The sequence below is a fragment of the Nicotiana tabacum genome, chromosome 16, assembly GCF_000715075.1.
Source record: "Nicotiana tabacum cultivar K326 chromosome 16, ASM71507v2, whole genome shotgun sequence".
Taxonomy (NCBI): Eukaryota; Viridiplantae; Streptophyta; class Magnoliopsida; order Solanales; family Solanaceae; genus Nicotiana; species Nicotiana tabacum.
The window spans coordinates 19,621,211-19,636,878 of record NC_134095.1 but is presented as its reverse complement, the minus strand read 5'-3'; the positions used below and the strand labels follow the sequence as shown (position 1 = coordinate 19,636,878).

At 33.0% G+C, this 15,668-nt stretch overlaps 1 protein-coding gene across 1 annotated transcript; it reads left to right on the top strand.

Moving 5' to 3' along the window:
* The first annotated feature begins 8,278 nt into the window (after window positions 1-8,278).
* LOC142170169 (uncharacterized) lies at window positions 8,279-13,923 on the top strand. Its single transcript, XM_075232001.1, has 12 exons — window positions 8,279-8,728; window positions 10,114-10,917; window positions 11,183-11,473; window positions 11,623-11,746; window positions 11,831-12,116; window positions 12,191-12,282; window positions 12,464-12,550; window positions 12,671-12,794; window positions 12,886-13,006; window positions 13,095-13,130; window positions 13,202-13,614; window positions 13,713-13,923. Exons 1-12 carry the CDS (start codon window positions 8,279-8,281, stop codon window positions 13,921-13,923), a joined length of 3,039 nt encoding a protein of 1,012 aa, XP_075088102.1.
* Window positions 13,924-15,668: the final 1,745 nt, after the last annotated feature.

Below are 15,668 nucleotides of genomic sequence, written 5' to 3'. Positions count from 1 at the left end.
AGAACTTGCAGAGGGCGTCTGACTTTCTAGTTCTTGGATCCGACCTCATCTTGTGTGGCCACTTTAATTTCGGTCCGATCTTCTCCAATGCGTAGACTATTTCTGAAGGTGACACACAAAAATTGTGAGTAGATAGCAAAGGGGGCATACCTCTCTCATTCCGATGAGTCCCTGTCTTTGATCTAGGTGGGCCCTCCTCGTGATGGGAGGGGGGCGCGATGGCGCTTCTGACATATGGCTGATGCAGTTCTCGGTTGAGTCGTAGAGCTACGAGGTCCCTCCTGATATCATTTCTTCGATCTTTCTTGGATTCGGCTTGCACCGAGGTCAATCGATGGGTTGGCCCATTCAGATCGTCCTCGTCTGCTCAGACCTCGGCACAATATGCATTATGTATTTCATCCCAAATAGTCAGAGGATATTTTGCCCTCGAACAGTTCCTGCTCAACCTATTCTGGAAAGCTGTTATGGCCATTCCTTCTAATACATTTAGTAAGGTCATCCTTACTCGGTTGAATCGAGCGAGGAAGTCTCTCAATCCCTCTCCGGGTGATTGTTTGATAGGGAATATACTGTTCACTATCACCTACGCCTTTTTGGCCCCAACATGGGACGTTACTAACTTGTCGGGCATCTCTTCGAATGTTTCGATGGAATGCGTGGGCAGCTGTGAATACCAAGTCAATGCTCCTCCGGTGAGGGTCTCGCCGAATTTTTTCAACAAGGTGGAGATACTTGTTCTTTGGCGAGGTCATTGCCTTTTACAGCGGTGACATAGTGAGTCACATGATCTTCGAGACCGGTCGTACCATCATATATTTTCATCTCTATTTGGCAAGAGTTTCGGGGCACCTGGTATTTTGACGACCCTTTTTTGGTGCTCTCTCATTTGGTACCGAAGCACTTTGTTCCCGTTTTTCATATTCTCCATTTTTTTCAAAATGGCTGTGAGGGTGTCATCACCTGCATTATTAACAGTGTGAGTAATACCTGTTATTAGAGGTAAAGGTCCATGTTGGTCGACTGTTGTTGGTGTAACGCAAGTCCTTGTGTTTTCTCTGACTTCCTCCTAGGCGGCTTGTTGAGGATGCTGGTTAGCGTGTTGGCTAGCCAAGCCACAAGGAGCTTTTTCACTGCAGTGGTGTCTCTTCCATCATGGACATGGAAGCTCCTTTACTGCAGGACGTTGCAATACTACCGTGAGGGAGGGCGACCCCGCCTCGCCTGAGAGAGGCATTAGGCATTATGTCCTCGCCTTCTGTCTTAGAAACCTCATTAATGGTATTCAAGAGGTTGGTGGTGAAGTCGGTCACTATTCCCATTCTTTCTTCTTCATTACCTACTATGTCAGATCTGTGTGTACAAGGAAAAAGGAATTTTGTTCTTTGTGTTTTTATTGTTAGCAACCCGGGCTAGTTATAGGTCTAGAAGAAACTAAGAAATTCCCACAGACGATGCCAAATTGTTTGACAAAAAAATAATATATACTTTCGGTTAAACTATTAACTCTTGTGTAACAAAGGGTTAAAACTAGTTAGTGATAATATCTCTAGATCTAGAACTAGCTAGCATAAATAACGTGAGATAATGTTGGCAGGGAGCTGAAAACAGTGTGCATTTAATATTCCAAAAGATTGGAGCAATAATAGAGTAACATCAAACAATAAATAACAATAAATGACATTTGTGTAAATAAGGAGAATGATTTACCCAATATTGAATGAGAGGGATGGTTCTTCTTTCTGACAGTGATGAATGACAGATAAATCCTAGAATATTGAAACTATTATCGGATCTGATAGAAAAGTATGAAAAATAGATGATGGAATCTTAGTAAGAAGGTAAAGTTTGTATCTTTGCTAGAAAGAGAGAGAGAGTCTTCTTCTCAAAAAGTGTTTATCTCTCTTTCTATTTATACAAGTCATATTCCTAACAACCCTAACAATACAAATCAAGGGAATATCCAAGGGAATATTCTCTTTAGTATCTTATTTCAACAATGACCGTTGCAACTGTTGACACAATAATCGACCTCGGCCGTTGTCAGCTCCTCGGTCACGAATCTTGGCGCTTCCTAATTTACCTCAGCCAATCCCTTCCTCGACGTCTCTTTATACCAATTTTCCACGGGGCAGATTTCGGTTGGATGATCACTTTTTGGGCCGGCTATAAGATTTTATCTACAAATTGTATTATATTAAATGGAAAAGGGTCAGTTTTGCCCCTAAACTATTAGATTTGGTCTAATATTTCCCTCATCCACCTATTGGGCTAAATATATCCTTCCCGTTAAGGTTTTGGCTCACACAAGCCCTTTAAGTTAACAGCCCATTTCAGATTAAAAATTAAAATTATTTTTAATGATGTGGCATTATCCTATCGGTTGATTTAAAACCCACCCCAAATATATCCAACCCACCCACCCGTTTGAGACCGACCCAACCCAACTCCTAGATTACCCACTAAACCCTCTAACCCATTGACCAAAATACATTGATACTCCCCCATACGACTGATACTCCTCTCCCAAATCTGAAGCAATTTGTTCTGTTTTATACCATCATTGGCTGCGCTTTAAGTTAATTTCAGGTTTACCTGAAGCAATTTCAAATTCATATATTAGTATCCCAATTTCACCTTTAAGACTTTAGCTCTATAAGAATCCTTGTTATAGCGCCTGGAAAACAGGAAACGAGAAAGGCTTAGTTAAGGCCTACTACATTGAATTGAGAAGGGATTTATTGTCGGAAAACCAAGTATCATAAAAACTCAAAAGACCAACAGAAATCTTAACAAACAAAATAGACCAACAGTCCTTACAAACTTAACAAACATCAATTTCTTCTCATCAACTTCTTTAGATTTTTTACATTTGACAATCAAAACAACAAATCTAAACAACTAAAACCTGCAAATTTCCTTCATTAACCAACCAAAACAACTAATATAAACAATTAAAATCTACATATTTCCTTCAATTAACAACCAAAACAACTAGTTTAAACAACTAATATCAGCAGGTTTTCATCATTAATACAACCAGACCATCATTGTGCCATCAATCGTATGGGGGAGTATCGGTCGTTTGGGAGAGGGAAAAAGAAGAATAAAAAGAACCCTAATTTTCAGGGGAGTATCAGTCGTATGGGGGAGTATCAGTGTATTTTGGCCGATGGGTTAGAGGGTTTAGTGGGTAATTTAGGAGTTGGGTCGGGTCGGTCTCAAACGGGTGGGTGAGTTGGATATATTTGGGGTGGGTTTTAAATCAACCAATAGGATAATGACACGTCATTAAAAATAATTTTAATTTTTAATCTGAAATAGGTTGTTAACTTAAAGGGCATGTGTGAGCCAAAACCTTAACGGGAAGGATATATTTAGCTCCCAATAGGTGGATGGGGGGCAATATTAGACCAAATCTAATAGTTCAGGGGCAAAGCTGACCCTCTTCGAGGGTAGTATGCATTGTGGTTAAGCCAAGTGGCAAGCTAAAATGAAGCCACTTGGCAATTTTTGGATAACATTAATAATTAAAAATTATAAATAGAAACATAATTAATGGAAGTAGTTTAATAAATTTTATACATAATTTAAATAGATATTAGACGAATCTAATCTATATATCTATATTTATATGTATATTTGTATCTATATCTATCTCTATATCTATATATTGATCCGCTCATAGATTTTCTTCTATATTAGCTAGAAATATGGATGTAAAAAGTTAATTAAAAAACTATAATAGAAAAAAACTAAAATAAAAATAGAAAGACGTAAATGTGATAACCTATTACTATTTATACTTTGGAGTAAGTTAAAATATAAAATAAAACTATAATTTACTTAAGATATTAAAAATTTATTGAGTTTAAAAATTAAATAAATTCAAGCAACAAAATAAGATCTTACATAAAGTATACAAATTATTTATAAGGTAAGAAAAAATTAAATATTCAGTACAAAATATTTTAATAACAAGAATAATAAAGTCATATTAATATTGATAAATCGGAAAAATAAATATTTTATACGTAAATATTACTAAACATTTATATATAATGTGTTCAAACAATTACGAAAATATTTTTCTATGATTAATATTTTAATAGAGAGCCGTTAGTTTAAGTTTGAAAGTATAAATTATTTTTTGAAAATGCGGTCCAATTTAGAAAATAGAATGATAAATATTATTTGAATTTGAGAAGAGAATTTTTGAAATTTTTTATCTATATTATATTAGAATTAGTGTGGTAAAAATATATATTAAATTAAAATAATATAATAATATTAGGTATTGAATAATATAATATCAAAAATAAAGAATGAATTGAGGAAAAATAAAAATTCAGATATTTTATCATGGAGAAAAAGGGTAAAACTTATTTAAATTTGAGATGAGAAAGTTTTTTATATTATGATTAGAAAAGTCATAATATGGATAAGTCCACGTAACTCAAGTCTAATAGATAAAATAAAAAATTAAATTTTTTTAATAATAAAATAAATTAGAGATAATGTGAGGATATTTATATATCATAAGGTTTAGAAAATAAAATAAATAAAATATACAATACTTAAAAATATTATTAAAATATAAATAATTTAAATTTACAATCAGTATTTTTAAAAAGAAATAAATATTTATTTTATGATTAAAAAATTTATATATTTATCTATATTATATTAAATAATAGTAGTTGATAATGATATTAAATAAAGTTACAAGTTAATGAAAATCCAAGACTCTATATTATATTAAAAAATAGCAAAATTATTCTAAATTATAAAAAATTTACTATTAGAAATGAAAGGGAAAGTGTATTTAAATTTGAGATTAGAAAGTTCTTAAAACTATGATGAGAATGCTGAGACTACGGATAATATCACGAAATTGAAGTATTATTTATGAAAAATTAAAAATACAAAGTAAATTTCTAATATAGGTAATTTTACTAATGAAAAAAATTAAATTTGTATCTTAAAGCTAAAAAAGAAAGGAAATTTATCTAAGGAAATAAAATGACGGTGAAATATTTCTACAATATTTAAATATAATGTGTTAAAACAATTAAGAAAATATTTTTCTATGATTAATATTTGAATTGAGTCCAGTTAGTTTAAGTTTAAAAGTATAGCATAATTGTTTTTAAAATATGGTCCAATATAGAAAATAGAATGATAAGAATTATTTGAATTTTAGATGAGATCTTTTTTATTTCATAATTTTTTTATTTTTGAAAATATTACGTAAAGAAATAAAAAGATAGTAAAAATATTACTACAATATTTAAATATAATATATTCAAACAATTAAGAAAATATTTTTCTATGATTAAAATAAAATTTTTAAAAATACATAATAAATTTCTAATATAGATAATTTACTAATGAAATTTAACAATTAAATTTATATCTTAAAGCAAAAAAAGAAAGAAAAGTTAATTGCATCTAATATAAGAGAACTCTGTATATTTGAAACATAATAATCAAATAACTTATGTATTAAAATTTTAGACCTATTTAAAGTTTAATTTAAAATAAAATATAATATTATTTTAATTATAGATAAAATATTAATATAAAAACTAATTAAAATTTTTAGTAGGGAAGAAAATGTATAAAAAATCGAGGTAGTGTGAGGATGCTTATATTTTAAATTAATTTAAAAATAAATAAATTAAATAATTGCATTTATTCACAAAATATTACTGATAAATTTAAATGATTAAAAAATTCCGAATAAGAGGATACAAGCATAAAAATATACCAAATTTCAAGAATAATATATTTATATTTTGTTAAAGACTCTTAAAAGGATAATAAGCAAGATATTAATTTAATTATTAAGCTAATAAAAAATTATATGATAGTATAATAATATTAAATAATAAATAATACAATAACTATAAGAACAAAAAGGAAAAAGATTTGCGTAAAAATGATGTGATGAATGAGACATAGTTGACTTTCAGATAAACATAAAGAGATGGTCAAAATTTTGTTAAAATAATATGATCTAATGTGCTCAAACAAGACAGATCACAACATGATATGCGTAGTATTCTTTAATATTGACAACGAACGAAATGCAAGTACTAAAATCAAGGGGTAAGGTGGTTGCATATATTAAAAAATAGATTATCCACTACGAGATTTCAACAATAATTCATATCCTGCTTCATAATTAATATCTAATATTATATAATTTTTATCTAAGAGATCTATACTTTAAGGTTATTTGCACATGATTCAAACAACCTACATCATAATTTGACATGATTTATATCCGCGCATTGCACGGATACTAATACTAGTTGAAATGTAATAAGAAAATAGTCACTTTTTAATGCGAAAATATTTTTTGGACAAAAATATCCTTACCTGCTTAAAACATGAAGAACCTCATGAACCGCTCATAGGGTTTGAACTTATATAGCCTCGAACTTCAAAAAACGTTCTTGCTGTTTGAAATTTTCAGTAAATTTTATATACTTAGGGTGTGTTTGGTATAACGGAAAATGTTTTTCGCGAAAAATATTTTTCAAGAAAATATTTTCTTGAAAAACAAGTAGTAATCTTATTCATTTTTCGGTGTTTGGTACGCAAATTACGGAAATTGACTTCTCAAGAGCATTCATAAATAATTTAGATATAATAAACATGAAGCCATAAACTTTCAAACCAACAACCTTCCGAACCCACAAGTTTCATAAACTTTCGAACCGCTAAACTTTCAAAACCGCAGAATTTCGAACCCGTAAACTTCCAAAAACATAAACCTCCGAACTCATAATTTTGGAACTTGTAAAATTTTGAACCTTTAAACCGATAAATAAAAAAATTAAAACTGAAAAATATATTTAAAAAATATTTTTTTTGGGGGGTTGGGAGGTATTAGGGGCAGAGGCCGGGGCAGTAAAAATAAAAAAATATAGAAATTGAAATTACGAAAAAAAAAAGTAAAAAGAATTTTTCTTTTTTGTGCGGGGTGGAGGGGGGTTGGGATGGGTGGTGGGTGGTGCAGAAAAATAAAAAAAAACAGAAATTTAAAATAGGGTTAAAAAATAAAAAAAAAATTGCGGTGGGGGTTTGGGTGGGGTGGGGTGGAGGGGTAATAGGGTGGGTGGTAACGGAAAAACTAAAATTTGAAGAAAAAAAAAGCTTTTTTTGGAGAAGGGGTGGGGTGGATTGGTGAGGGTGGGGAAGGTTGAGAAGGAGTTTTGGAAAATGTTTTCCCTTCTCTTGATAAGGAAAATATTTTTCTCCAATTGGAGGAAAATGAGTTCATAAGGAAAATGTTTTCCAAAGCATTTAAGCCAATCAAACATGAGAAAATTTGAAAACATTTTTCGAAAAATATTTTCCTTCGTACCAAACACACCCTTAGTTGTAAGTTTTTGAACCCCATGACTCATGAGTCGTTTATGAGGTTTAAACTTATGAAGTTTAGAACTCTAGCAATTATTTATTTTCACACTTAGTTGTGAAGCTTTTGAACCCCATGATTCGTTTATGGAATTCCAACAAATTTTATATATTCTTTGAATTCCAATAATTGTTCTTGGGATTTGAAACTCGAGCAAATTTTCATATTTGGTTTTTAAAATTGGAGTCCTAGTCTATGTAGAAGTTAGAAGTTGTATACTTATAGAGTTCTTTATTGAATTTTGTAGTCCATCATTCTATATATAAAAAGAGAGAAAAGTTGTTGGTATATCAAAGGTAAAGAGCAGAAGCAATAAAATAAATTTTATGTTAAAGATAAAATTTATTGCTTCTTATTTAGTCTCTTTGTTCTGAAAATCTCACTTTATACCTATTAAGCCCAAACTATTTACCTTTTAATATTCATGCTCAAACTATTTACCCCGTCTACCCAGTCGACCCAATTTATTTACCCGGCCCCCATATTTCACGCGGCCCAATCTACCCATCTCTCCTTATCTTCGATCCAGCCCACCTATTTCACCCGGCACAAGCTTCCCACGCTTTTCTTCGTTCTTTAACAGTTAACAAATAGACTAGAGTACAGTTTCCAAATCTCCATAGCCAACCGATGAGAACGCAAAATTCATCCACATTAGAGTTTTTAATTTTCTTTCCGATTTCGTTCTATCTCTTCGTCTAGTACCTATTTTTGGGTGACATTTTTGCTTTGGGTGAAATTTTTGCTTCTGAAAGTACATTTTAGTGAAAGTGGGTTTCAAAATCATAGGAGTTTTGTGTTTTCCTTTGTACTTTTGTGAATCAATGTCTATGGGTTGTTGTTTTCTCTATGGGTCGGAAGCATTGTGCGCGTAGATGGTGGTGCCGTGGACAATATCATTCTTCAACACAAGTAGCTGCTGAATCCGTTGCCTCAGCCATGTCTGTTCCTAGTTTTTCCTTATTTTCTGATTCTCAGTCTCTATTTAGTCGTAACCCTAGCAGTAGTCATGTTGAAAACACAACTGAAAATGTAGAATTAGAGGGTGGAAAAGGCAACAATATTAATGTTTCGTCAGTCGATGAAACTCCCTACCTGTCATTACCCGACACAAATTCCGAACCAGTCATAGGAGGTGTTCCTGTGACTGATAAGGTAAAAGGTAAAGTTGTTGAGGATTCTGAGTTAGGGGGAAGCCGACGTGAATCTGTGCCTAAAACAGAGACTCAACCAATAGATGTTGATTGTAGCGATGATTCTCAGTTAAAGAAGAAAAAAATTGGTATCGCACCCAAGAAGGTAATTTTCTTACAATTATGATCTTTGAGATTTTTAATGTATAGTACATTGTTATTTTTTGATTTCCTGTTATGCTTTTGTATTATATTATAGTTATAGTCAGTTGTGTTAATTTTAAGTGAATTCTATTTCTTCAAGTTCATTCTGTACATTTAAGAGAACTGTTGTAAATTTATTACGATTTCCATTTATCTGTTTATTCCAGCTATCCGTTTCATCAATGTTCAGCTATCCGTTTCATCAATGTTCAGTTAGTTAATCAATGTTCATCAATGTTAAGAGAACTGTTGTAAATTTAATAGTGTTTATAGTTGTCAAAATCCATCACTAGATGATTAACTAAGAAAAAATCAAGTACCAGCGAATTTTGAGTTTTTGGGTGAAGTTCATTTGAGCTGTTCTATGTGTATGTTTCTGTGATATTAGATAAATTTAGGCCTATCATTCTGCTTAGAAGAAGTAAAAGATATCATTTTGTATACATTGTGTTTGAGCGTGAAGGAATTGAGTGATCTTTTCTAGTATATTGTACAGACCAGTTAATTTGCAATAATGAGCTTGTTAATTTGGATGGCATATTTGTCTTTGCTATTAGTTTCTCAATGTTCTTGAATCAATATAGACAGATTAAACTAATGTTCTGCTTGAGGTTTAAAAAGGGTCACTGATTCAGTAGCTGTTGTAGTCAACCATATTTATTGAAGCCAGAGTTGCTCTGTGTGATTTTTGATTTTCAACTTTGTATTAGATGGTTTTGTACATGATTTAGTATTTACCTTGTTGACAGTGGTGGAGAGAAGCATGGAAGGAATGAGACCGTGTAAGTTAGGAGTGCAGAATGAGCTTTCTTTATAGGTGGCATTGTGTGGATGGGGTCAATGGGCGAGAAGCGTTGGTACTGTAGCATAAGTTCCTTGTCGAATATTAGCTATCTTGTAGTGCAATTTGATGTGAGTTTATGCTATTCTTTTACTTCCTTAGTAATCTCAAGAATATGCAAGATGAAAAGTATTTTGCTACTATCCTCTAAAATATGTATATGATAGAATAGTTTCCGGATACTGTAGATTTAATAACTAAGTTTCTTTTGGCTTTCCCTCCCTAGTAATATTGAATATGCATCTTCAAATGAAACAACTTAAGGTAAGTTTATGTATTGATGGTCACTTAGTATTGCTGCAAATTGTTCCCACACTATTTTCCTTTTGTTTCCTTATAAGTAAAATTTGTAGTTGCCGGAAATTAGTCAGTATAATTGTATACCCTGCTGGTATAGTTATATGTCGTGTTGGTATCGTATGGTAGTTGTAATATTTTTAGTTGGTTTAGTTGCATTTTAAGTGAATTCAATTTCTGAAATTATTTTATATGAACATGTTTTTCAGTGTTGGGATTTCCTTGTACCTATGGACTTAGATTATAAACCAAAGGTTGATTGGGATACCAATTGTCATGTTATTCATCAATTGAAAGCGAATTTATCAAAGAGGCAACTTCGACTATTTAAGAAAACATGTTTTGGCTATTTTTTGGATCCGCCACCAGTTATTGTGCAAATTCGGGTTATGCACCATTTGCTTATTAGAGAAGTACATCATGAGGTGAAAAATGAGATGCGGTTTGTAGTGAATGATTCTAGGTTGCGCTTTGGCTTGGGTGAATTTGCACTTGTTACTGGGTTGAAATGTAAGGGTGATACAAGTATACAGAGCATAGCAGAGAATAGATTGATTTCAAAATATTTTGGGACTGCATCCGTGACATTTGCCCAACTAGCAGACTGTTTTAAGAAGAAGAAATGGGAAACAGATGATGATGCGTTGAAGATAGCAGTTCTTTATTTTTTGAACAGCTTCTTACTTTCTCAACTAAAAACAAAGGTTATTTCACGGTCTTACATTGACTTGGTTGAGTGCGGTGATTTTAATAATTATCCCGGGGGTATAGATGTTTATAAAGCTACAATTGACTCGTGTTCCAACAAGTTTCAAGATAAGCCTTTTTTTTATAGACTCGGTGGCTTCTCGTTGGCTTTACAGACTTGGTTGTATGAATGCTGCCCAAGTTTGGATGGTCACTTTGCTGATCATCTTGGAAACAAACTTCCACGAATTTTGAATTGGGTAGTCATGGGTCAAATACCGAATGAGCGAGTTGCTTTGCAAATGTGTAGCTTGCAACGCGAGCAGGTAATTTTCTCATAGTTTTATTGCCTCTCTTAATGTTTTGGTACAGTGGTTTAGTCACAGTTGTAGCAATATCCCAGTTCAGTGATATACTTTGTTGGTATACATGTATACTATATTGGTATCATGTATACTATATCCCAGTTCAGTGATATACTCTGTTGGTATATATGTATACTATATTGGTATCATATGGTAATAGGGATCTTTTATCTTTCCATACTTTATTATCATTTCTATTTCTAACTAGTGTGCTTAATAATTGCAGCTAAAGAACATCACCCCAACTGATGATGAGAAGCAACTATTTGATGTGCGTGGTCTAAACTTTGAAATTGAACTTGGGTGCACTGACAGTCAGCCCGATAGCTTTCAGGTTTTTGGCACTCAATTACCAAAGACACAAAGTATGCATGAAAGTACTGGAGGTGATTCCCAACCTATCAATGCCGAGGTAATGAAGGAGTTACAAGCTTTGAAGCTTTTTGTAGAGACCAAGTTTGAGGAGGTGCTTGCAGCTATTGGTAGGAAGCCAATGAAACCAGAGGGAAATTCAGCGGTATTGATCTTTTATATAATATAATGCTATAGTATATTGTTCAAAGATGCAATATATTCTTATAGGATACTATTCCATTCTTTACTTTTAGTGCACATAGTATTCTTGTAATATACATAATACTAAAATTGTTAGTTTCTCATTTTCAGCATAAGCAACAGGATAATGATCCTGACTTTCGTGAGATGCATAATGATTATGACCAGTTTGAAAGTGGCCACGTTGGGAATGATCCTGTAGTTCTTGGAGATAGCACGCCCAAAGCGCCTTCTAGTGTGTAAATCACATATTTGATTGATTTTTTTTTGCTGTTGTTTTTTGAAAATAGTACTCTTGCTTATACTTTTATATGTTTAGTATCTGGTTTTGGTGGGTTTGGTCAAGACGGAGGTGCCACTGGTGTTAATGTGAAGAGCGTCACAGCAAGTGATGGTGTAGTTAATGATGATTTTGGCTTAGATTCTAACTTTAAACTGTCTGCATCTACAATTGATCAAATCACCACCATTACACAACAAGCAACATATAAGCAGTCATCTCATGATGTTAAAAAGTCGGGTCCTGCTCCGCTGCCATCAGGAATCCCTGTACAGACACAAGCAGATGTTGTTATTGAGTCTAATACTGCTCCACAGGGTACGATGTTGATGTTACTAATTCTGTAGTCAGTATGTAAATGATAGGTTCTTGATAGTTTTTTAATTTTTATTTAAGTAGTGATGCTGATAATGTTTTTATGTGTTCAACATGTCGGGTTGATGGTGTTGGTCAAGTGGATGTTGGTGGCAGTAATGTGAATTTGCCTTCTGGTAATGTCTTCTATATATAATTTTTCATTCTTTTTTTCTAAATTTCTTAACTTTGTATATTTATTTATTCACTAGCATTTTCTAATTTAAGCTTCATGTCGACACGGGGGTGATCTTCACTTGGATTCTGATTTTGAATATACTGATTCTCAACTTGATCTAATTGCTGCCATTACATAAGGAGGGAGACGTAATGTAAATCAATCTGGAAATGAACTGACAACTCGTGCTGTAAATAAGTCTAAACCTGATCAGTCGGTATCAAGAAGTATTGTCCAGATACAAACAGACGTTGAAACTACTACTGCAGTTTTCGCACGGAGAAGGCGCCCCGCAGCTGTAAAATAGTCGTTGTATCGGAATGACTGGCAATCTGGTGTTAGTGCAGTTGGGGGATCCTCGAAGGTTATCAAAGGAAGATTTCCATTTGTAAATGACATTTCAGAGACTGTTGATTTTAAGCTTACGACTGCATTCTCAAACTTTGTTGAAGCAAACATGCAATTGGGAGAGTGCGTATTCGTTTCCATGTACCTTTGTTTTCATTTTTTCTTAATGTTTGTTGTTATATTTCTTATCCATATCTTCTTTTATACGAAATAGGGAAGTGTATTTACCTGGTGATCAAAAGCTAGAGCCTTGTTTTGACTTTGAAGTTGAACAGATTGATGATAAGACGTTTTTCCATACCTTAAACTATTCTGGCAGGCCTCTCTCTAGTTCGGTATGTGTACTGCTTTTTATTTTTGTTGTTGTAGTAGTTCATTCATATTGTTAGTGGTAGTCATGTTTTCTTCCTCTCTTTTTTGCAGCACTTGATTATTATATTCTACTATCTTAGAAAGAAGGTAAAATATGGAATTAATATGCCAATCAAAGTCACAACTACAGATACTCTTTTTAATAATATCATTCAAAGGTTTTCACAGAATTTGTAAAAGGTGGGAAACATGATCATTTGATTGATAGATCAGACAATATCATGGAGTACATGAAAAGATTTAGGATGCATTGCAACACTCCATGGCACCAGGTTGATCGTGTCATTTTTCCAATTAATTTGGCAGAAATTTGGCATTGGATATTGGGGTGTGTGTCATTCCACAAGAGATATTTTTACGTATATGACTCGCTACGTAGTCGAAATCACAAAAAAGCTATTCAAAAAGTGGCAGAGGCTTATGCTGTGTTGATCCCCCTATTTCTAGTTAGTATTGAATTTTATAACCAAAGAAGTGACATTGTAGTAGAAAATGGTCTGCACATGGGAAAGAAGTTGACTGATCCTTATGAGATTGAACTGATTACAGATCTGCCAACACAGCAAAATTCGTAAGAATAGTTACTTTTTTTTACTTTGTTTTCCTCATTCATATTAACATTTTCACTTCTAATTGATTTTTATAGTCTATTCATTTGTTTTATTTCAGAGATTGTAGAGTATATGTTGCTTGCTTTGCTGAGTATATTATTGAAGATCTTCCAATCCATGTTGCCAATTTTGATGTGGATGGTCTTCGAGCTAGGTTTGGTATACTGTTGTGGCACTATGGGAGGAACAAGCAGTTGCATGGCGAATCAAGTGAATCTGAGGCTCCAGTAGCACCTAAAAAGACTCGTGGAAAGAAACGCAAGAAGTAGTATAGGTCTCTTTTTGGTTTTAGTTAATCGTATCATGAAAACTTTGCAGGATTTTAATAGTTTTTGGTGAAGTATGGTATTATTAGTAGTAAATGACCTTCTGCTGATTCAAGACTGTAGGAAACTTGTGCCTTTATAAAATATTTCCAGCTGCTAATGTTTCTTTTGTCATATTTAATTATTCTGGTTTAGAATATGTGGTATAGATTTCTTCAAGTACATGGGGGTTATCAGTTTAGTTATGTCTCTTGATGCTGAAAATTTGCTGATTTTGTTTCTGATTTCAACTTGTTTTATTAGGCTTTTCTTAGGCTTCTTCCATAAAGTTGTTGGTTTATTAGGATGTCGAGGTCCATTCCTTTGCCAGAGGGTAAGGTTTAATGGATTCTGCAAGTGAAAATTAGGGGCAGATGAAGCGAACACTTCCAACAACATACAAAGTAGTTGTGACAGAAGTTAAATAATCTGCTTTCGAATGTGATGATGGTCTAAGTTTTAATGTTCATCTGTAGTTTTAGCATAGATGGTGTATTAGTGTAGTAGAACTATATACCAATCAGGTATACTGATATACCATTTGGGTATCACGTTGTATTTGACTCACCTTTCTTCCTTCAGCAACTAGATGTAAGTACTGACATGAGTTCCAAAGCGTGCGCATTTTGGGTATCACGTTGTATCTGGTGCACCATTTGTATTTCTACGCATATTTTGTTTTAGCCATATTAGTGCAATACCACTATATACCAGCGAGGTATACAAATATAACATTTGGGTATCACCTTGTATTAATGTACCTGATGATGTACAATAACTGCATGTAAATGGCTTCCAATTTGTTATACTTCAATACAGACATGAGCTGCAAAGCGTGCCCATTTTGTTAACAAAGTATGTACAAATGTTGCATTTGCAGCACCACTTCTATTTCTGCACATATTTTGATACTAATAAGATATACAGATATACCAATAAGGTATACAGATATACCACTTGGGTATCGCATATATATTTTAGCATCTTTTTTCCTACAGCAACTAGATGTAAATGCATCCCACTTTTATATACTAAAATACAAAATAAATAGATTCTTATTGAAAATACAAGTAGCCATATAAATTTGTTGCCAAAAAGTAATTTCTCAAAGAATCATCATGCCAAATATATGTCTAGTGCAAGAAATGCATTTTATTTTTTTGCAATTCAAATGCTATGATTCTACGATATATGAGTTCTATAAAAATATTGAAGCATTATATCAATCTCTCTTTGGAATATTTCGGCATGTTCTCCGGTTGTGTCTTTTTCTCCCGCATAGTGCACATGTAACTGTATTTCCTTCCCATCCTCCTATGCCTCTCTTCTTTTTAGGTCTTCCTAGTTTGATTTTTCCTTTTGGTGGTAGTACCACCTGCGAAGAGACATCTTCTGGAATTTGCCACGTTGTTTCATTAGGCAATAGATTTACTGGTATCTCATATGTTTTCAGCAAATAGTCTATGATGTAGTAATCCGAGCAATACTTGTATGAATCCATATGGAATTTTTGTATAACTGCCATTGCATGTGGACATGGAATATCGTCTAGCTGAAACCTCCCACAAGTGCGGTTTCTTTCATGTAGACGCACCACATTTCTTGTTTGGCCATCAATTACTAAATGTAAGAATTCAGTTGATGGCAACACCTAGTATAATTTTAATTAAGAAAAGTCATTAGCTATATGAAGTAATAGTATTTCTTCA

Bases quoted from the DNA above. Each gene is read 5' to 3' on its own strand.
- LOC142170169 (XM_075232001.1), top strand. From the start codon at position 8,279: ATGGGTCGGAAGCATTGTGCGCGTAGATGGTGGTGCCGTGGACAATAT. The intron at 10,918-11,182 runs GTAATTTTCTCA...TAATAATTGCAG, and splicing joins GTAGCTTGCAACGCGAGCAG to CTAAAGAACATCACCCCAAC. The intron at 12,283-12,463 runs GTAATGTCTTCT...CCATTACATAAG, and splicing joins TAATGTGAATTTGCCTTCTG to GAGGGAGACGTAATGTAAAT.